Consider the following 21,721-nt stretch of genomic DNA (forward strand, 5'->3'; position numbering starts at 1 on the left):
AAAATATGACATCTCCCATATGACATTGATGAACTTAACATAATTAAAAAAAAAACACAGTTCCTGGTTAGCATTATCTGCAAATGATGAATTCCATGGCAAACGTATCTGTCCTTGTTGTAGGCGTTGTTTGCCTTTCTCTGGTCATAGCTCTAATCAAAGTGCTACACAAATATTGGTGGAAACCACTTTGGATCCAACGTTTAATGAGTAGGCAAGGAATCAATGGACCCCCTTACAGATTCATCCATGGAAACAACAAAGAGACCATCAAAATGAAATAGGAAGCCTTGAGAAACCCCATGCCTAGTTTATCACATGATACACTGCCCAGGGTTCAACCTCAAATTTGGTCAAGGATCAAGTTATATGGTGAGCTTTAAACACCCTTTGTTTTTTTTTACCGTATGTTGTTTTCTTTTTATTTGGGCGAATAAGTTAACCTTCTTTTACTACTGTGGGGTTAGGGAAAAACTATCTAAGTTGGACAGGTTCTAGAGCTATGCTTGTTATTACAGAACCGGAACTTATCAAAGAGTTACTTAAAAATAGTGAAAGAGCTTTCCCAAAGAGGACTAGCAGAGAAAGGAAGAAAGAAGACGATTTCGTTCTTAAGATACTAGGGGATGGGCTTGTGACATCAGAAGGTGAGAAATGGGCAAAGAAAAGGAAATTGGCAAACCATGCTTTTCATGGGGAGACCTTGAAAGTATACTTCTAAAACAGTTTCTGGAATTATCTCTTTCTGTAAATTGTTTATTGAAGATACTTTATTTAGCTTTATTGTGTAAATGATGGTTTTGGCAGAGCATGAGCCCTGCAGTGATTGCTAGTGTTGAGACGATGCTGGAGAGGTGGAAACTATTTGAAGGCAAAGAAATTGAGGTGTTTGGAGAATTTAGATTGCTGACATCAGAAGTGATATCCAGAATTGCTTTTGGTAGCAGTTATTTGGATGGGGAAAAGATTTTTGACATGTTGATGAAGTTGTCTGTCATAACAAACAGAAACATGTTTAAGGCTAGACTTCCTGTCGTCAGGTAATAATTTCCTCTTTTAAGTTAATCTCAAATTAACTAGGAAACTAGAATGTATATTTAGCTCATTTTTTATTTTATTTTATTTTTGCAGCAAGTTCTGGAAAAGTGCTGATCAAATTGAAGCAGACAAACTTGAGAAAGAGATACACAATTGTGTGATGAAGATAGTGAAGAAAAGAGAAGAGAAAGTAGCTAATGGAGGAGCCAACAGCTTCGGCACTGATTTTCTTGGATTACTTTTAAATGCTTACCATGATACAGACAAGAAAAACAGCATTTCACAACAAGATCTGGTTGATGAATGCTAGACATTTTACTTTGCTGGACAAGAAACAACTAATTCTTCACTTGCATGGACTGTCTTGCTTCTTGCAGTCCATCCAGAATGGCAAGAGAAAGCGAGGCAAGAAGTGATCAAGATCTTCGGTAATCAAAATCCGAATCCTAAAGGCATTGGCAAACTCAAGATTGTAAGCAAATATAATCCTCTACCACATTTAGTTGAATGAATGTCGTGTTCTGACATGTTTATATTTCCTTGTTTGCATACAGATGACTATGATCATTAATGAAACACTAAGATTATATCCTCCAGTAAGTTCCATGGTAAGGAAGGTAGCAAGTGACGTTCAATTGGGAAAGCTGATTCTACCAGCTGATTTGGAGTTGCTTGTTCCAAATCTTGTACTTCACCATGACCCTCACTTATGGGGAGATGATGTAAATGTTTTCAAACCCGAGAGGTTTGCAGAAGGGATTGCCAATGCTACGAAACATAATTCAGCTGCATTTATTCCGTTCGGGTTGGTACCTCGATCTTGTGTGGGAATGAGCTTTGCGTTGATGGAAATGAAGATGGCTCTTTCGATGATTCTACAATGCTTCACCATTTTGCTTTCTCCTACCTACAGCCACTCACCATTTACCCTTCTTTTGCTTCAACCGCAACATGGAATTCAGGTAATGCTTCATTCTCTGTAGAATGAAAGCCTAGACATGTGAATAGAATAGTGCTTAAAAAATAAATGAAAATGATATGTAGTTTCTATTTTATTGTTATGTTCATTAAAAACTCAATGGAACAATGCACTATCAGTAATATGTTCTGGCAAAAGATTTCTAACATATGCAGTGTTTAAAAAAGAAAAAAGTGAAACCCTGGTTGCCAATAAAACAACAGAAAACAGCATTGTAGTAACAAAATTCGAACCTTTGATAGCATTCAGTGTCATGAAATCACTAAAAATTCCCCCTTCATGCGAGAAATAGGCTTAAAAGTTTTCCTCTCCCTCATCCTTCCGCCTGATATCAGTTTTTGATGCTCTCTATCAAGATGAAATCTTAGCAATGCTAATTTATAAGCTGCTTGCACCTGAGATGACCATTAATCTTTGTTAGAAAACAATTTGGTATTTTAAGATGAAATAAAATTTATAAGGCATGATCCCCTCACGATCTCACAGCATAAGAACTATATCCAGAAGTTAATGAAACAATAATGTGATTATTAATTTAACTGCTGAAACAAAATGGGACAGACCACCTGATTTGATGATCGATGCAATTTGTTAGATTGATAACAAGATATATGTATATAAATCAATGAAAATCCTTCTTTGGATCACTCAAAAGAAAACATACTAATGTCAGTAGGATATAAACAAATTCCAGTTTCACTCACTTCATTACCCGAGCTACGAAGTAATGTGGCCATATCGATGCATGAAGTTCATATCTTCCTCATTCTGAAGCATAAATCATTTAAAAAGTGAAGACATGATTAGTCAAATATAAGGAAAAACAAATGAAGTTTCAGCAAGTTGCAAAGGGAGAACAAGATAAGTATTGATAAATTTATGTACCTTCTTTTAAGCCTCCCTCATTTCTTCCAGGTGTTGCTTTTGCTGTCTCTCCATATTTAATAGACACATTTCAGCCTTTTTTTGTTGGAAATGTGATGAGGGAAAGGCTGAAACAGAAGAAAAAATTGATCAAAAATGGAGAAGAACAAGTTTAGGTAAGCTTGTTTCGTTAAAAAGTGATACAAAATTTACATGAAGGATTAAGTTTAAATAAGCTGAAAATTATAATAAAATATTACAACTTGGCTTAATTCAATGACTAGATTCATATAACTTTCTTTTTTATTGGCTAGTTTCTATCTAATCACCTGTCAAAATGTCTAATCAAAATTTATCACAATTTCAGTGCAAGTTGGCAAGTTGACAACTTGCAGAATGAAGAGCTCGCAAGTGAGCTCTCAAGTTTAGTGAGCTCGCAGTGCTGGTGAGCTCACGATCTTGGTGAGCTCGCACTTTTCTGGTGAGCTCATTGTTTTGTAGAGCTTGCATATTTGGTGAACCCGTGGTTTTGGTGAGCTCGTAGTTCGTAGTTTATAGCTCACAGTTCGCATGGATGGTCATTTCGCAACACTCCTCCTTGACCTCCATACTTCGAACTCCAATATCATAACATAGCTTTTCAAACCTCATTTTCCCAAGAGGTTTTGTTAAAATGTCAGCCAACTGATCATGTGAATTGTAGTGAACTAATGTGACTTCCTTGGCTTGCTCCACTTCTTTCACAAAATGATACTTGATTTTGAAGTGTTTTTTTCTACCATGGAACACTAGATTTTTTGCAATTGCAACAACAGACTGGTTATCACACTTGATTTCTATTGCTTCTTCTTGCTTCCAATTTAAATCATTCAGCAGTTTTCTCAACCAAATAGCTTGATTTACAAATACTGCAGTTGCAACATACTCAGCTTTTAAAGTTGACTGTGCTACTATTCCTTACTTCTTCAAGCTCCAACAAAACACACTCGATCCTAGAGTGAAGAAATAGCCTAAAATACTCTTCATGTCTTTAGAAGATCCAACCCAATCATTATCTGAATACCCAAGTAGTTTGACCTTTTCTGTCCCTATAAACTTCATTCCATGATCTAAAGTTCCTCTTATGTAACGTAGAACTCTTTTTGTTACTTTGTAGTTGTTCACATTACAACAATGCATGAACTTTGACAACAGACTTATAGCAAACATGATGTTAGATCTAAATGTTGTCAAGTAAAGCAGACATCACACTAAGCTTCTATAGCTTATTTCATCAACCTTTTTAACATCTTCATTGCTGGTGAGCTTCTCACCTTGAGCGATGGGAGTGCTCGCTGGTTTGCAATTCTCCATACTATATCTTCGCAGGATTTTTATTGTGAACCCCTTCTGGTTTATGAAGATTGCATTGTGAGCTTGGTTTACCTCTAGACTGAGGAAGTATGTCATTTGACCTAATTCTGACATTTCAAATTTCTTTTGCATCTAGTCTTTGAATATAATCACTAGGTTGTTGTTCTCAATCACAAGTAAATCATCAACATATAATGAAATAATGAGGAATGTTTCTTTACCAATTTTCTTTACATATAAGGTTGTTTCACTGATGGTTCTTTCAAAACCCATCTCTGTAAGATGACTGTCAATTCTTTCATACCATGCTTTTGGTGCTAACTTCAAACCCTACAATGCTCTATATAGTTTGTACACCTTGGCCTTGCAACCAGGTATTGTGAACCCTTATAGTTGTTTGACATAAATCTCTTCCTTCAAAAAACCATTTAGGAAGGTTGACTTCACATCCATCTGATGTATTCTCTAACCTTATTGAGCAACAAGATTCAATAGTAGCCTTTGGTGTCTAACCTCGCAACAGGGGCAAAGGTTTCAGTGAAGTCCACTCCATATTACTGGTAAACCCTTTCACAACCAACCTCGCTTTATATCTGTTGATTGATCCATCAAGTTTCATCTTCGTTCTGAATAGCCAGTTAAATCCAATCACTTTCTTGTGAATTGGTCTATCCACAAGCTTCAAAGTTTCATTTTTGTTGATCATGGTGATATAATCTTTCGTAGCTGTTCACCATTCAGCTTCTTGAGCAGCTTCTTCAAAAGTGAGTGGTTCTAGTTTTGCCAAATTACACTGTTGATAGATTTTAGTGATGGACCTAATTCCTCGTACTGGTTGTTCATAAACTTCATCATTTTCAGTTTGGTTCCTAGTGGTTTGCAGATTAGGTCTTAGACTCCTCTGTTCATACATCTCCTCCTCTGCTGCAGTCTAATTCCAGATTTTTGTTTTATCAAACTTCACATCTTTATTTATGATCACTTTCTTGAGGAAAAGATTACAGGTTTTGTATCATTTATTAACATTGGAATATCCAACAAATATCCCTGGCTGCGATCTACTTTCTAGCTTGCTTCTTTTCTCTTCTAGAACATGAACAAAACATGTGCAACCAAATACTTTCAAATGTGAAACAAAACATTTAAAACCATACCAGGCTTCGAATGGTGTCTTCCTTTCAACCATTTTTGTAGGTAGTCTGTTTAGTAGATAAATAATAGTGTTTACTGCCTCTGCCTGGAAATCATTTGACAATTTACTTTCAAACAATAAGTAGCAAGCCATGTTCATCACAGTTTTATTTTTTCTTTCACTTACACCATTTTGTTGTGAAGGGTAAACATTGCTTAGTTGATGATGGAAACCAGCTTCTTCGCAGAATTTTTCAAACTTTTCTGTGGTGTATTCTACCCTATTGTCTAATCTTACCATTTTAAGCTTGTAGTCACTTTGGTTTTCAACCATGGCTTTAAAGTTGAAGAAGATTTTAGCTACCTAAAACTTGTTCTTCATAAAGTACACCCAACAAAACCTTGTACTGTCATCTATAAAAAACACAAAGTATCTACTTCTATTTAGCGAACTTGTTTTCATAGGTCCGCAAGTGTCACTATGTACTAAGTGCAATTTTTCATTCGCTCACCATTCTATGTTCGTAGGAAATAGAGACCTCCCCTGTTTTCCAAGCTAGCATACCTCGCATAAATCTTCATGTTCTGCCATATTTGATAAGTTTTCAACCAAGTTATTTTTGGACATTTGACTTAAAGATTTTTAGTCAACATGTCCCATTCTTCTGTGCCACAATTTTGTTTTATACAGCGAGGTAGTATATGCTGTTGAAGTTGCCAAGTTCCAGTTCACAGAAAAACTTCTGTCTATCATCTTTCTTGATATGAGCTTGCATCCACTTAGATCAAGAATTAAACATTTGTTTTCCTTGAACACAACATAATAGTTTTTCTCGAGTAGCTATCCTACACTTAGCAGATTTTAATCTATGTCAAGAACTAAAAGAACATCTATGACAAGTTTAGTACCTGATGGAGTTTTGATCAAAACATCCCCCTTTCCAACTACTTCAATATACTAGTCATTTCCAATTTTCACCTTGGAATGGAACCCTTTTTCAACATTCTTGAAGATACTCACATCTCCTGTTATGTGGCTCGTACAACCACTATCTATGAGCCAATTCTTTCTTACTTCGTTGGTGAGTTCGCATGGTGTTATGAGCTAGGCTTCATAGGAAACTATGAACATGAGTTCTTCTACTTTTACTGTCTAAGCTTCAACATTTTGTTGTTGAGTATGCCCTTTGTTTTTGTATACTTTCTTTATATGGCCAAACTGCTTGCAATTTTTGAATTGAGCGTTAGGCCTGAACCATCAAAATTTCTCAAGATGCCCTAACTTTTTACAATGTGACCATGGTGGATATTTTTTCTTTCCACCTTCTTTCTCTGACTTCTCTTTCTTATCTGACCAACTTTTTTTTTCTTTCTAACTTGAGAAGCTCATAACATCTCTTTTTCTGGCTTGAAAAGCTCCTTCAACATGTCCTTCTTCTTTGCTTTCCCTTTTCTTTTCTAGAGCATATAGAACATTGATTAGCTCTTAGAGTGAGATGGTTGATAGATCCATTGAATCTTCGAGTGAGGATATCTTTGATTCGCATTTCTTAGGAAGTGTAGAAATCACCTTCTCAACTATTCGACTATCCAAAAACTGGTCACCTAACAATTTCTGGTTCACCACTACCATGATTCGATCTGAATATTGCTTCATAGTCTCAACTTCCTTCATCTTAAGGTTTTCAAAATCTCATTTGAGATTGATCATCTGTTGTTTTCTTGTCTTTTGTGATCCCTAGAACTCCTCCTTAAGCTTATCCCAAGCTTTTTTGGGAGTTTCATAGGCCATAATTCTTGTAAAGATCAAGTCTGAAACACCGTTTTGTAGGCAGGACATTACATTGTGTTTTTGGCACATTCCTCAATGTGATGTTTCATTTGAGTGAGTCTGGAGTTGGCCTCAACACTTGTGGTTCTATTTAAGCATTAGAACCTCCCAAAATTCAAAAGCTTGAAGATAAGTTTTCATTTTTACTACCCAGATGTGGTAGTTTTCTCCTGTAAAAACAGAAGGTGGTGGGGGGTGTAAAGTTTGCTGAATACATTTTTATAAAAACAAACCCTCAAAGATAAAATGACTCTTGATACCATTTGTTGGAAATTTGTTGAAGGAAAGGTTGAAATAGAAGCAAAAATCAATCAAAAATAGAGAAGAAGAAGTTTGATATGAATTTGTTTCATTAAAAAATGATACAAAATTTACATGAAGGATTAAGCTCAAATAAGCTGAAAATAATAATAAAATATTACAACTTGGATTAATTCAGTGACTAGATTCATATAACTTTCTTTTTTATTGGCTGGTTTTTGTCTAATCACCTGCCAAAATATCTAACTAAAATTTATTACAATTTCAGTGCAAGTTGGCAAGTTGGCAACTTGAAGAGTGAAGAGCTCGCAGGTGTAGTGAGCTTGCACTTTTTTGGTGAGCTCATAGTTTTGTAGAGTATGCATATTTGGTGAACTAGTGGTTTTGGTCATCTCGCAGCTCACAGTTTGCAGTTTACAGCTAGCAGTTCGCATGGATGGTTATTTTGCAACATTTTCCTTTTCCACAATCTTTGATACACTTCTGTCTAGAAAAGAATTGAGTTAAATCTATCTTAAGCAAGCAATTAAATCTATCTTAAGCAAGCAATTATTCCTTGTATTTCAACAAAAACAACCAAAAAGATTACATTTCATGCAACATTAAAAATCATTCTATTTAAAAGGTACAATTTCCAAATCAATGTATTAAAACTTAAACCACTTGAAGAACAAATTTTGTAGTCCAGCTTATTAATCTAATGCAAAATAGGTAAACATAAGACTATTAATAAAGTTTGTTACTTAGTTTAGCAAAGTATTTATAGCTTATAACACAACACAATAACTGATATGTTGTTTACGTGTAAAATTTCCAAGTTAACATTGTACGTTAGAAGATGACAAACGGACTCCAAAAGAGACCTATCTTGAAGTTAAAAAGAGTGATGAAGAAGCACCAATTGTATCAGCGCACACTTTCTAACATGACAACTAAAAATCTAGCCAGAATTTTAAATCAGAGCATTCAAACTTGTGATAGAGTACAGATTAATTCATTCGAGCAACAGCTTAAGGAATTATAGGTTACATTTTCCTTCCTAGCAATGTACTGAAATAGCTTCCATTCAAAAAGAGGAGAGTTTTAGTGCCAAACCGAAATTTTTAACTCTTGGTGCCTAGATGCCCGTGCTTCTTTTGTAGCTCGCTTGTGTTTATCAGTCTCATTAAGACTCTCAATCAATAATTAGAAAATTTTCACCTTACACTGTAGCATCAACACCTTGAACATGTAATATATCCCATTCATCCTCCTTTTTATAGTTGGCGAGAAAATTAATACTTGATATCCTTGCACCAGTACGAGATTTGCTTAATTTGAGTAACATCATAGTGAGAACTCTTCCCAGTTACTACCTTCTCTTTGTTACAATAATCCTTACTACTGACCACCGGCATCCCTCTTAATTGAGTCTTAAAAGAAGAGTATTTGTCAACAATAGTTTTCGCTTCAACATTATAACGGATCACACCATCACCAACCTGTTTTTCTTCTGATAATTTAGGAATTGGCTGTAACACCCCTACCCCGTATCCGTCGCCGGAATAGGTAAAGGGGCATTAACGGACTTGAAACTCATATCAGAACAGTAAAAATTTCGAATATATATATATTTTTTTATAAAGAACATTCCTTTAGGTAAATACTAAAGACAGTCAGGGATACAATTTAACTTCTATAAGTACACATTCAAAAGATGCCATTTTCGCATGGCTTATATACATTAACCAAAATATTCTTCGGCCACTGGTCTATTCTTTACATGCCATAGAATAATTCAAAACATAACAGTAACAAGCAGTAGATAGTGATAGTGTGACTAGTTGCTGACGATCCCCGAGCCTGTAGCTTCCAAATGAGATCTATAAAACAGAGGAAACAAAGTAAACGGAGTAAGCATTACAATGCTTAGTAAGTTTTAAGTAGTGTTAACAGATAACAATCAAATTATAACATAGTTGTTCGTATCTTTATTTCACTCTTCCTTTGGGCATACCATCCCTTTACCGAATATGCACATCTCATCATATATAATAGGCAGATAAATTCTCACTTGATAGTGATCTCTTATAAACATAGGTACATTACATGTTTTCACCTAACTTTCCACATTGACCAAACGCACAATAATCATAGAACAGTCTTATTGCTTTACTCACATATGCATCACATAACGACCTTGTGATTTAGTCCAAATCAAGCTTAAATATAATCTCAAAATACATACCTGACCAACTTAACGCATTGAACGTATTTATTAACAATTGTTACTGTGAAGTCATATAATCTTATGCTTTACTCGAATCTTCAGCGAAACCTTTAGCTCGAATAGTCCCCACACGTAGTTATTGGGTCTTACCCGGACAAAATCTCCACACATAGTCATCGGGTCTTACCCGGACATAATCTCCACACGTAGTCATCGGGTCTTACCCGGAATATATTTCCAAGTTTCATGTACATTTAATCACATGTTACAACATTCACATCGACTGTCATATTTGTAATTCATTTGCCTCATCAAATATCTAATAATACACACCTTTCACATTTGGTCATTCGGCCACAATATACACACATCTCCTACATATTTCACACTAGCCATTCCGCTTTACCACATATACATATCTCATACATATTTCACACTAGCCATTCGGCTTTACCACATATACATATCTCATAGATATTTCACATTAGCCATTCGGCTTTACCACATATACATATCTCATATATATTTCACATTAGCCATTCGGCTTTACCACATATACCTATCTCATACATATTTCACATTAGCCATTCGGCTTTACCACATATACATATCTCATATATATTTCACATTAGCCATTCGGCTTTACCACATATACATATCTCATACATATTTCACATTAGCCATTCGGCTTTACCACATATACATATCTCATATATATTTCACATTAGCCATTCGGCTTTACCACATATACCTATCTCATACATATTTCACATTAGCCATTCGGCTTTACCACATATACATATCTCATATATATTTCACACTAGCCATTCGGCTTTACCACACACATATATATTTATCTTGTACATCAATTTCAGCAATAGCTTATAAGCAACTCAAATAGTTTCATCAATGTTTACAACAAATTCACATATTCACTACAAGCTGTTTTCCTGAGCAATAGTCACTAAATTATTTATAACTGGAGCTACAAAACTCAATATCAATTGCCGTTAATTTTCCCTGAATATAGACTCATATATCTTCCATCCATAAAATTTTCAGAATTTTAGGTTTGGCCAATCAATACCAGATTTTTCTTAAAGTTTCCCCTATTTCACTGTTTGACTAATCTGACCACTCTTCACTACGAATCACATTTCTCATTGTACAGAATTAAAAATATGTTCTATTTGATTTAATTTGAAACTAGACTCATTAAGTAGTCTAAGCATATAAATTTTATCTTATAACCATTTTTGTACTATTTATAATGATTTTCTAAAAAACAGAACAGGGGATTTTGGAGTCATTCTGACACTGTCTCACACAACTTCAAATATCTCTTTATAGGAAGTTTCTTTGCTTACACGGTCTCTTTTATAAGAAACTAGACTAATTAAGCTTTGAATACATATTTTATTCAGCCTATAATTTCACACCAACAATTTATAGTGATTTTCTAAAATCACGTTACTGCTGCTGTCCTAAGCAAATTATTACAATTTGCTCTTAAATTTCCAAGTCCAAACACTTATGAACTTACCATTTGAGTTTAAGACATATCATGGCCACATCATATCTTATTAAATCAACTCATTATGTCCTATTATGATTGAATTTACTCAACGTTTAATCACTTAAAACTTACCTCGGAAGATGCCGAACGATTACGACGGCTATTCGATCACTTTTTCCTTTCCCTTATCCAACTTTGATCCTCTAGGCTCTTGAGCTAAATCAAACAATTTACTTCCCAAATTAAACATAGTCATACAACATCCATATACATTTTATACTAGCCGAAATGTACCATCAAGATATACTTTACTCAAATAATTTACCTTGGCCGATCATGTACAATGTTTTGTAGCTTAATAAATTTAACATACATTATGTATTTATAATATTTGTGCAGCCAATTATCCATGGTCATACACACACAATCAAAAATAAATACCAAATTTTCATATCCTTTATGCCCTAAGCCGAATACACTTGTCAACACCTACATTTTTCAAGTACAACATTCTCATATTCGGCATTAGTATCAAGCATAATAGCCAATTCTTCCCACCTTGAATCTATGCATCTATTTAATCATAGTTTGTTCAAGGACTCATACAACAAGATACATCCAATTTAACAAGAAACAAAAACCTTATTTAATACAATTAACACCAAATTCCTCATGTAAAAAGTACCATTGCCGAATATCATTTAGTTCACCTTAATCCATCTCATGATCGAATGCCTTTAAGCTTAATATCATGGTATCGTAACTCAACATTTATCAATATGTCATTAACAAAATATGCTCATATCAAATTTACTCCCAATTACATCTCAAAATTCAACAAGCTTATAACTCATTAATAATTAAATTCCATTTCAAAGTATCAAAACATTATCAAATGTATACTCATCCTAAATGACCGAATGCACATTAACTAAGCACTTAACAATTTTCTTTAGCCATTGAACTCATTCGGCAATGATAAGGACAAATTTAACAAACCTTAAATTTAACTTATAATTGTACATATCTCATTCAAAACACCCACACCAATTTATTATCCAATCAACCATATCCGAAAACCTATCATACAATTAAAACCCTTGTTCAAATTATTATTCACTATAATACTATGGCCGAATCCCTCAATTGGCTAACATAGCCTCTTGTTTTCAATCTAAACACGTATATACAACCTAAATCCCTCTTTTTAACACATAATTCACTATCTTGGAACTCATTTCCTAACTAATTTAACTTAGTCCAAAGCCGAATGCTATTTGAGCATTAAGCTCATGTTCTTTTCATTATTAAGCAAGTATTATAACTCAACTAACTTCATTAGCCGACTACTCAAGCTCATTTGAGCCACATATAGTAATTTAGTTTGTTTATACTCAATTAGAAACATTTCTCCTCACAAATTATCAAAACATACACAATGTAACCCATTGAGCTCATGATCGAATGCTTCATGCATCACAAACACAAAATCACATACATGGGTCATTTTAGGAGCTTTAAAACCAATTTAAATTTCTCAAAATCCAAAGAAAAACATATGAAATCATACCTTAATTCCCAACACAAGATGGCCGAATGCCTTAGGTGTTCTTCCTTCCATTTTTCTTTTTCCTTTCCTTATGGTTTCGGCAAGATGAAAAAAAGATGATGGGACTTTGTTTTTATCACCACCACTAATATAAATTTATTATTATACATAATTCCCACCAATTAAAAATGGAGACAAGAGAACACATTGTTACATGCATGTGTTGGCCGGCCATTTACATTCAAAAATGGTCTAATTGACATGCAAGTCCACATTTTTGAATACATGCTCTATTAGATCACTTTATATTTTTACCAACCTATTTTACCAATGTTTCACATAAGTCCCGTTTCAAAATTTCACATACAAATGGCAAAATTAATGCTTGAAATTTTTACACATGCATTTACTCACCTCATGAACATAGAATATAACTTTCAATTATTTATAAAACTAGGTTTCGTGGTCCCGAAACCACTTTTCGACTAGGATCAGATTAGGGGTGTCACAACTCTCCCCCCTTTAGGGATTTTCGTCCCCGAAAATTTCTACCGATGCATAGTTTAGGATAACGTCCTCTTATTGAATTATATCCATATAAATATTAGCTCATCGATAGCAATTGTAATTCATTACTGATTTCGCATCGATCTATAAAATCATTTTCTTATCTTAAAACAAATACATAAACATTTCTACAAGTATGCACATATATCTCATTTTCTTGATTTCATAAGCAATAATCACTTAATTTAATTCACAAATGCATTTCAAACACATATTAAGCACATATTAACCTGTATAATTCACATCATCAACCCACATATTTGTAACCCACATTTTCATTCATGTATAAGCTGTAACCTGACCGAAAGTACACATATACTCAAACACCCCAATAAATATCCTTTATAACTCCATCATATCTCACTATTCAACTTAACCTATTTCCAACAGAAAATCAACTTCCACATACCTGAACATTGAATTCATTTAGCACATTTAATCACCGTTAACTTTACCCGTATACAATCGATTTGGCAGAAAGCCTCATATAGTATACCGGCATGGGATTTATTGTAGCACATAACCCATATATCCAAAATTATCAGCATTCATCAAAAATTCTTATAGACTTTCAGATGTCGAACTTAATCGAAATAATTTCTTGAACATGATTAACAAAAATAGGGGTCATTTAGCAATAGCACATATGACTTCATATACCAAGCATTCCATAAACTAAATCTGTAACACATTTATAACATGAATTCATTTCTTAACAACATATCCACCATCTTAAATCAATGCCTTCATTCCATACGAGGTCTTACATGAATCTTGTTTTACTCACTTAATGTCTACTGACCGATCTCGCACACATAGTGCTCGGTTGAAGAACTCGCACTCTCAGTGCCTCTAATCATTTGCACATATAGTGCCCCTATTCATTTGTTGTTACACATTGAAATGACTTAACCAAGTCTATAAACATCATGTATGTACACTTTTAAACATATCCTTTCATTTAAATTTGAATTCGTATAGTAATGAACACTTAAACTTTGCTCAAATTACCGGCACAAAGCCTACTAGGCACGAAGGCCCGAATACACATCACCAGCATGATTGCTCTTCGGGACCTAGCCCGAATATAACACCAGCACGAATGCTCTTCGGGACTTAACCCTGATATAACTCTAACACAAATGCTCTTCGAGACTTAGCCCGGACATAACACCAGCACGAATGCTCTTCGGGACTTAGCCCGGATATAACACCGGCACGAATGCTCTTCGGGACTTAGCCCGAACATAACACCAGCACGAATGCTCTTCGGGACTTAGCCCAGACATAACACCAGCACGAATGCTCTTCGGGACTTAGCCCGGACATAACACCAGCACGGATGCTCTTCGGGACTTAGCCCAGACATAACACCAGCACGGATGCTCTTCGGGACTTAGCCCGGACATAACACCAGCACGAATGCTCTTCGGGACTTAGCCCGGACATAACACCAGCACGAATGCTCTTCGAGACTTAGCCCGGACATAACACCAGTACGAATGCTCTTCAGGACTTAGCCCGGCTATATAACTCTCAATTCTCATGTACATATACATATATAACAATACACATTAGTATATCATTTACATTACTTGAATACAAACACAACATGCTTATCGACCGTTCAACTTTCAGTTCCATAGCCACATACAAATATCACATTTATAGTCGTAACACTCTTTCAAAATTGCATCACTTATACCCTTATAATCCAATCCAAATCAAAATTCAAATACGAGTACATGATACGTACCTAGTCAACTTAATAATTTAAGCATATCCAAGTGAAGTTATATCGCAAATTCTCATAGTCAGAAGCTTGCTACAGCTCGATCGGGATCAAAATTCATTACAATACAACAAACACATTTTAATAGTAAAAAATCATCACACTATCACTTTATCACTTTATGGCATGTATAAATAGACTCACGCGTGCTACGTTAGTCCTAGAATCGACTAAACCGTAGCTCTGATACCAATAAAATGTAACACCCCTACCCCGTATCCGTCGCCGGAATAGGTAAAGGGGCATTACCGGACTTGAAACTCATATCAGAACAGTAAAAAATTTGAATATATATATATTTATAAAGAACATTCCTTTAGGTAAATACTAAAGACAGTCAGGGATACAATTTAACTTCTATAAGTACACATTCAAAAGATGCCATTTTCGCATGGCTTATATACATAAACCAAAATATTCTTCGGCCACTGGTCTATTCTTTACATGCCATAGAATAATTCAAAACATAACAGTAACAAGCAGTGGATAGTGATAGTGTGACTAGTTGCTGACGATCCCCGAGCCTGTAGCTTCCAAATGAGATCTATAAAACAGAGGAAACAAAGTAAACGGAGTAAGCATTACAATGCTTAGTAAGTTTTAAGCAGTGTTAACAGATAACAATCAAATTATAACATATTTGTTCGTATCTTTATTTCACTCTTCCTTCGGGCATACCATCCCTTTACCGAATATGCACATCTCATCATATATAATAGGCAGATAAATTCTCACTTGATAGTGATCTCTTATAAACATAGGTACATTACATGTTTTCACCTAACATTCCACATTGACCAAACGCACAATAATCACAGAACAGTCTTATTGCTTTACTCACATATGCATCACATAACGACCTTGTGATTTAGTCCAAATCAAGCTTAAATATAATCTCAAAATACATACCTCACCAACTTAACGCATTGAACGTATTTATTACCAATTGTTACTGTGAAGTCGTATAATCTTATGCTTTACTCGAATCTTTAGCGAAACCTTTAGCTCGAATAGTCCCCACACGTAGTTATCGGGTCTTACCTGGACAAAATCTCCACACGTAGTCATCGGGTCTTACCCGGACATAATCTCCACACGTAGTCATCGGGTCTTACCCGGACATAATCTCCACACGTAGTCATCGGTCCTTACCCGGAATATATTTCCAAGTTTCATGTACGTTTAATCACATGTTACAACATTCACATCGACTGTCATATTTGTAATTCATTTGCCTCATCAAATATCTAATAATACACACCTTTCACATTTGGTCATTCGGCCACAATATACACACATCTCCTACATATTTCACACTAGCCATTCGGCTTTACCACATATACATATCTCATACATATTTCACACTAGCCATTCAGCTTTACTAGCCATTCGGCTTTACCACATATACATATCTCATACATATTTCACATTAGCCATTCAGCTCTACCACATATACATATCTCATATCTATTTCACATTAGCCATTCGGCTCTACCACATATAAATATCTCATATATATTTCACATTAGCCATTCGGCTTTACCACATATACCTATCTCATACATATTTCACATTAGCCATTCGGCTTTACCACATATACATATCTCATATATATTTCACATTAGCCATTCGGCTTTACCACATATACCTATCTCATACATATTTCACATTAGCCATTCGGCTTTACCACATATACATATCTCATATATATTTCACATTAGCCATTCGGCTTTACCACATATACATATCTCATACATATTTCACATTAGCCATTCAGCTTTACCACATATACATATCTCATATATATTTCACATTAGCCATTCGGCTTTACCACATATACCTATCTCATACATATTTCACATTAGCCATTCGGCTTTACCACATATACATATCTCATATATATTTCACATTAGCCATTAGGCTTTACCACATATACATATCTCATACATATTTCACATTAGCCATTCGGCTTTATCACATATACATATCTCATATATATTTCACATTAGCCATTCGGCTTTACCACATATACCTATCTCATACATATTTCACATTAGCCATTCGGCTTTACCACATATACATATCTCATATATATTTCACACTAGCCATTTGGCTTTACCACACACATATATATTTATCTTTTACATCAATTTCAGCAATAGCTTATAAGCAACTCAAATAGTTTCATCAATGTTTACAACAAATTCACATATTCACTACAAGCTGTTTTCCTGAGCAATAGTCACTAAATTATTTATAACTGGAGCTACAAAACTCAAAATCAATTGCCGTTAATTTTCCCTGAATATAGACTCATATATCTTCCATCCATAAAATTTTCAGAATTTTAGGTTTGGCCAATCAATACCAGATTTTTCTTAAAGTTTCCCCTGTTTCACTGTTTGACTAATCTGATCACTCTTCACTACGAATCAAATTTCTAATTGTACAGAATTAAAAATATGTTCTATTTGATTTAATTTGAAACTAGACTCATTAAGGAGTCTAAGCATATAAATTTTATCTTATAACCAGTTTTGTACAAATTATAATGATTTTCTAAAAAACAGAACAGGGGATTTCGGAGTCATTCTGACACTGTCTCACACAACTTCAAATATCTCTTTATAGGAAGTTTCTTTGCTTACACGGTCTCTTTTATAAGAAACTAGACTAATTAAGCTTTGAATACATATTTTATTCAGCCTATAATTTCACACCAACAATTTATAGTGATTTTCTAAAATCACGTTACTGCTGCTGTCCTAAGCAAATTATTACAATTTACTCTTAAATTTCCAAGTCCAAACACTTATGAACTTACCATTTGAGTTTAAGACATATCATGGCCACATCATATCTTATTATATCAACTCATTATGTCCTATTATGATTGAATTTACTCAACGTTTAATCACTTAAAACTTACCTCGGAAGATGCCGAACGATTACGACGGCTATTCGATCACTTTTTCCTTTCCCTTATCCAACTTTGATCCTCTAGGCTCTTGAGCTAAATCAAACAATTTACTTCCCAAATTAAACATAGTCATACAACATCCATATACATTTTATACTAGCCGAAATGTACCATCAAGATATACTTTACTCAAATAATTTACCTTGGCCGATCATGTACAATGTTTTGTAGCTTAATAAATTTAACATACATTATGTATTTATAATATTTGTGCAGCCAATTATCCATGGTCATACACACACAATCAAAAATAAATACCAAATTTTCATATCCTTTATGCCCTAAGCCGAATACACTTGTCATGTTCACCTACATTTTTCAAGTACAACATTCTCATATTCGGCATTAGTATCAAGCATAATAGCCAATTCTTCCCACCTTGAATCTATGCATCTATTTAATCATAGTTTGTTCAAGCACTCATACAACAAGATACATCCAATTTAACAAGAAACAAAAACCTTATTTAATACAATTAACATCGAATTCCTCATGTAAAAAGTACCATTGCCGAATATCATTTAGTTCACCTTAATCCATCTCATGATCGAATGCCTTTAAGCTTAATATCATGGTATCGTAACTCAACATTTATCAATATGTCATTAACAAAATATGCTCATATCAAATTTACTCCCAATTACATCTCAAAATTCAACAAGCTTATAACTCATTAATAATTAAATTCCATTTTAAAGTATCAAAACATTATCAAATGTATACTCATCCTAAATGACCGAATGCACATTAACTAAGCACTTAACAATTTTCTTTAGGCATTGAACTCATTCGGCAATGATAAGGACAAATTTAACAAACCTTAAATTTAACTTATAATTGTACATATCTCATTCAAAACACCCACACCAATTTATTATCCAATCAACCATATCCGAAAACCTATCATACAATTAAAACCCTTGTTCAAATTATTATTCACTATAATACTATGGCCGAATCCCTCAATTAGCTAACATAGCCTCTTGTTTTCAATCTAAACACGTATATACAACCTAAATCCCTCTTTTTAACACATAATTCACTATCTTGGAACTCATTTCCTAACTAATTTAACTTAGTCCAAAGCCGAATGCTATTTGAGCATTAAGCTCATGTTCTTTTCATTATTAAGCTAGTATTATAACTCAACTAACTTCATTAGCCGACTACTCAAGCTCATTTGAGCCACATATAGTAATTTAGTTTGTTTATACTCAATTAGAAACATTTCTCCTCACAAATTATCAAAACATACACAATGTAACCCATTGAGCTCATGATCGAATGCTTCATGCATCACAAACACAAAATCACATACATGGGTCATTTTAGGAGCTTTAAAACCAATTTAAATTTCTCAAAATCCAAAGAAAAACATATGAAATCATACCTTAATTCCCAACACAAGATGGCCGAATGCCTTAGGTGTTCTTCCTTCCATTTTTCTTTTTCCTTTCCTTATGGTTTCGGCAAGATGAAAAAAAGATGATGGGACTTTGTTTTTATCACCACCACTAATATAAATTTATTATTATACATAATTCCCACCAATTAAAAATGGAGACAAGAGAACACATTGTTACATGCATGTGTTGGCCGGCCATTTACATTCAAAAATGGTCTAATTGACATACAAATCCACATTTTTGAATACATGCTCTATTAGATCACTTTATATTTTTACCAACCTATTTTACCAATGTTTCACATAAGTCCCGTTTCAAAATTTCACATACAAATGGCAAAATTAATGCTTGAAATTTTTACACATGCATTTACTCACCTCATGAACATAGAATATAACTTTCAATTATTTATAAAACTCGGTTTCGTGGTCCCGAAACCACTTTTCAACTAGGGTCAGATTAGGGGTGTCACATTGGCATTGATGGATCTTTGGATTATAGCTTCTCGTTTCCATTTGAACCCATTCTGCCATGTTGCAAGTAACTTGGGTACAGGTCACTGTTTGAGGTAGCCCGAGAAAACTCTTGATCTCTGTTCCTTAAAGGAGAACCTTTTATAGATGTTCCTCTTCGAAATATAACATGAGCCTAAACATATGAAAATCGTACTTCAGCAATTGGCCTTTACCTTGGGGGTGAAAAGCTTTCATTGTTAAGTTTCTTATCAAACTCTACAAAAGGACTTTCTGTCCCACAATTACGATAAGTACCACCCCAGTAATTGTCACTAGTGTCAATGCTAGAAGAGTTCTGTTTCTAAATATTTGAATCACCTAAAACTGAGGAAACGGGGTTTTTAACACTTTGTTGGGCCCTATTTTCTTCTTCAAGTTCTGTTGGAATATCATTAAGTGATCCTAAGGCATTAGTATGATCCTCTAAACCAGATTGACCATTTCTAATGTTATATTTCTTTCTTTTCGTATGCTTTCTCCCACCATTCATGGAGTTTTCCACCAGAATCTTCCATTAGTTCATAATCAAAACAACCATTTTTAGATGAGCTATCCAAGGACTCGGGATTAAACCAAAACATTTTCTGCAAGAAGCCTTCCCAGTATAGGTTTTTCGAACCTTGTAAATCCCGGTTGAAGTTGGCATGTATGCAGCAAATAAAGCAACCAAGGAGTAGACCATGCAACATAAGTTATGTGGATGAAGTATGAAGAAGCAAATCAAGCCGCACTTACAGCACATAAAGTGTACATGCAGCTACTGAAGATGATGCTACTGTCCAATTTTAGTTTCATTTTGTTACTTTAAGTAATATTTTGTAACTCAGTTAAATTAGAACTAAGTAGGTAGTGTATTTAATGTAATTAGGTCCTGATAAGATTGATAGATCAGCTTACCTAATTGTGCAAGTTGTGATTTGCAAGTTGCAATGTGCAAGTTGTGCAAGTAGCAATGAAGCCTAAAAATAGTAAGTGAAACCTGTCAAAGCTGACGAGCTTATGACTGGTATATGTATTGGCAGTATGCCATATTTTTTAATCAATGAATTTCAATAGAAATCATTCAAGAAAAATAATCTCTCAATTTTTGCTTTCTTTCACCAAGTAAAATTTTGTTTGTTTATCCTGCAAATATCGTGTAATATCCTGATTTTGGGTCTAGTCGGAATAGTAGTTTCGTGACCACAAAATTCGAGATAGAAATAATTATTTTAAGGTCTATGATATGATTGCATGATTGTGTGAAAATTTCGTGAAGAAATTTTATGCATAAAGTACTTAAATTGAAATTAGGGACTAAATCGAATAATTTGCAAAACTTGCATTCTAGAAGTTTCTAGTATGAAATTGTTTTGAAATATTAATTAGGAGGTCTTAAATAGCAATTTTACCAATTTCTAAGTCTATGGAAAAAAATTGGACATGGAGGGAATTTTTGGAAAGTTTAGTAGTAAGGGCATTTTGGTCATTTAGGGGTAAAATGAATTAAAATACAAATTAAAAGCCAATTTTGCTCATCTTCAACCCCATGGCCGAATATAGCAAGGAGAAACCATGGCTAGGGTTTTTCAAGCTTCCAAGCTCGATTGTAAGTCCATTCTAGCCCCGTTTTTCAAGTTCTTTACGTTTTTAGAGTCCTGGTAGCACGATTAAGCTTATGCTAGCAATAATTCAACCTAGGGTTCATATTTAGAAAAATACCCATAGGTGAAATTTGTGTATTTTGGTGT

The 21,721-nt window shown here is 34.3% G+C and overlaps 1 protein-coding gene across 1 annotated transcript; it reads left to right on the forward strand.

The window, feature by feature from the left end:
• Positions 1-287: 287 nt before the first annotated feature.
• Positions 288-1,044, forward strand: LOC107894569 (cytochrome P450 CYP749A22-like). The gene is made up of 3 exons (XM_016819829.2): positions 288-372; positions 468-709; positions 808-1,044. The coding sequence occupies exons 1-3, from the start codon at positions 303-305 to the stop codon at positions 1,042-1,044; spliced, it is 549 nt and encodes a 182-aa protein (XP_016675318.1). The 5' UTR covers positions 288-302.
• The last annotated feature ends 20,677 nt before the right edge of the window (positions 1,045-21,721 follow it).

The sequence above is a fragment of the Gossypium hirsutum genome, chromosome A13, assembly GCF_007990345.1.
Source record: "Gossypium hirsutum isolate 1008001.06 chromosome A13, Gossypium_hirsutum_v2.1, whole genome shotgun sequence".
NCBI lineage: Eukaryota > Viridiplantae > Streptophyta > Magnoliopsida > Malvales > Malvaceae > Gossypium > Gossypium hirsutum.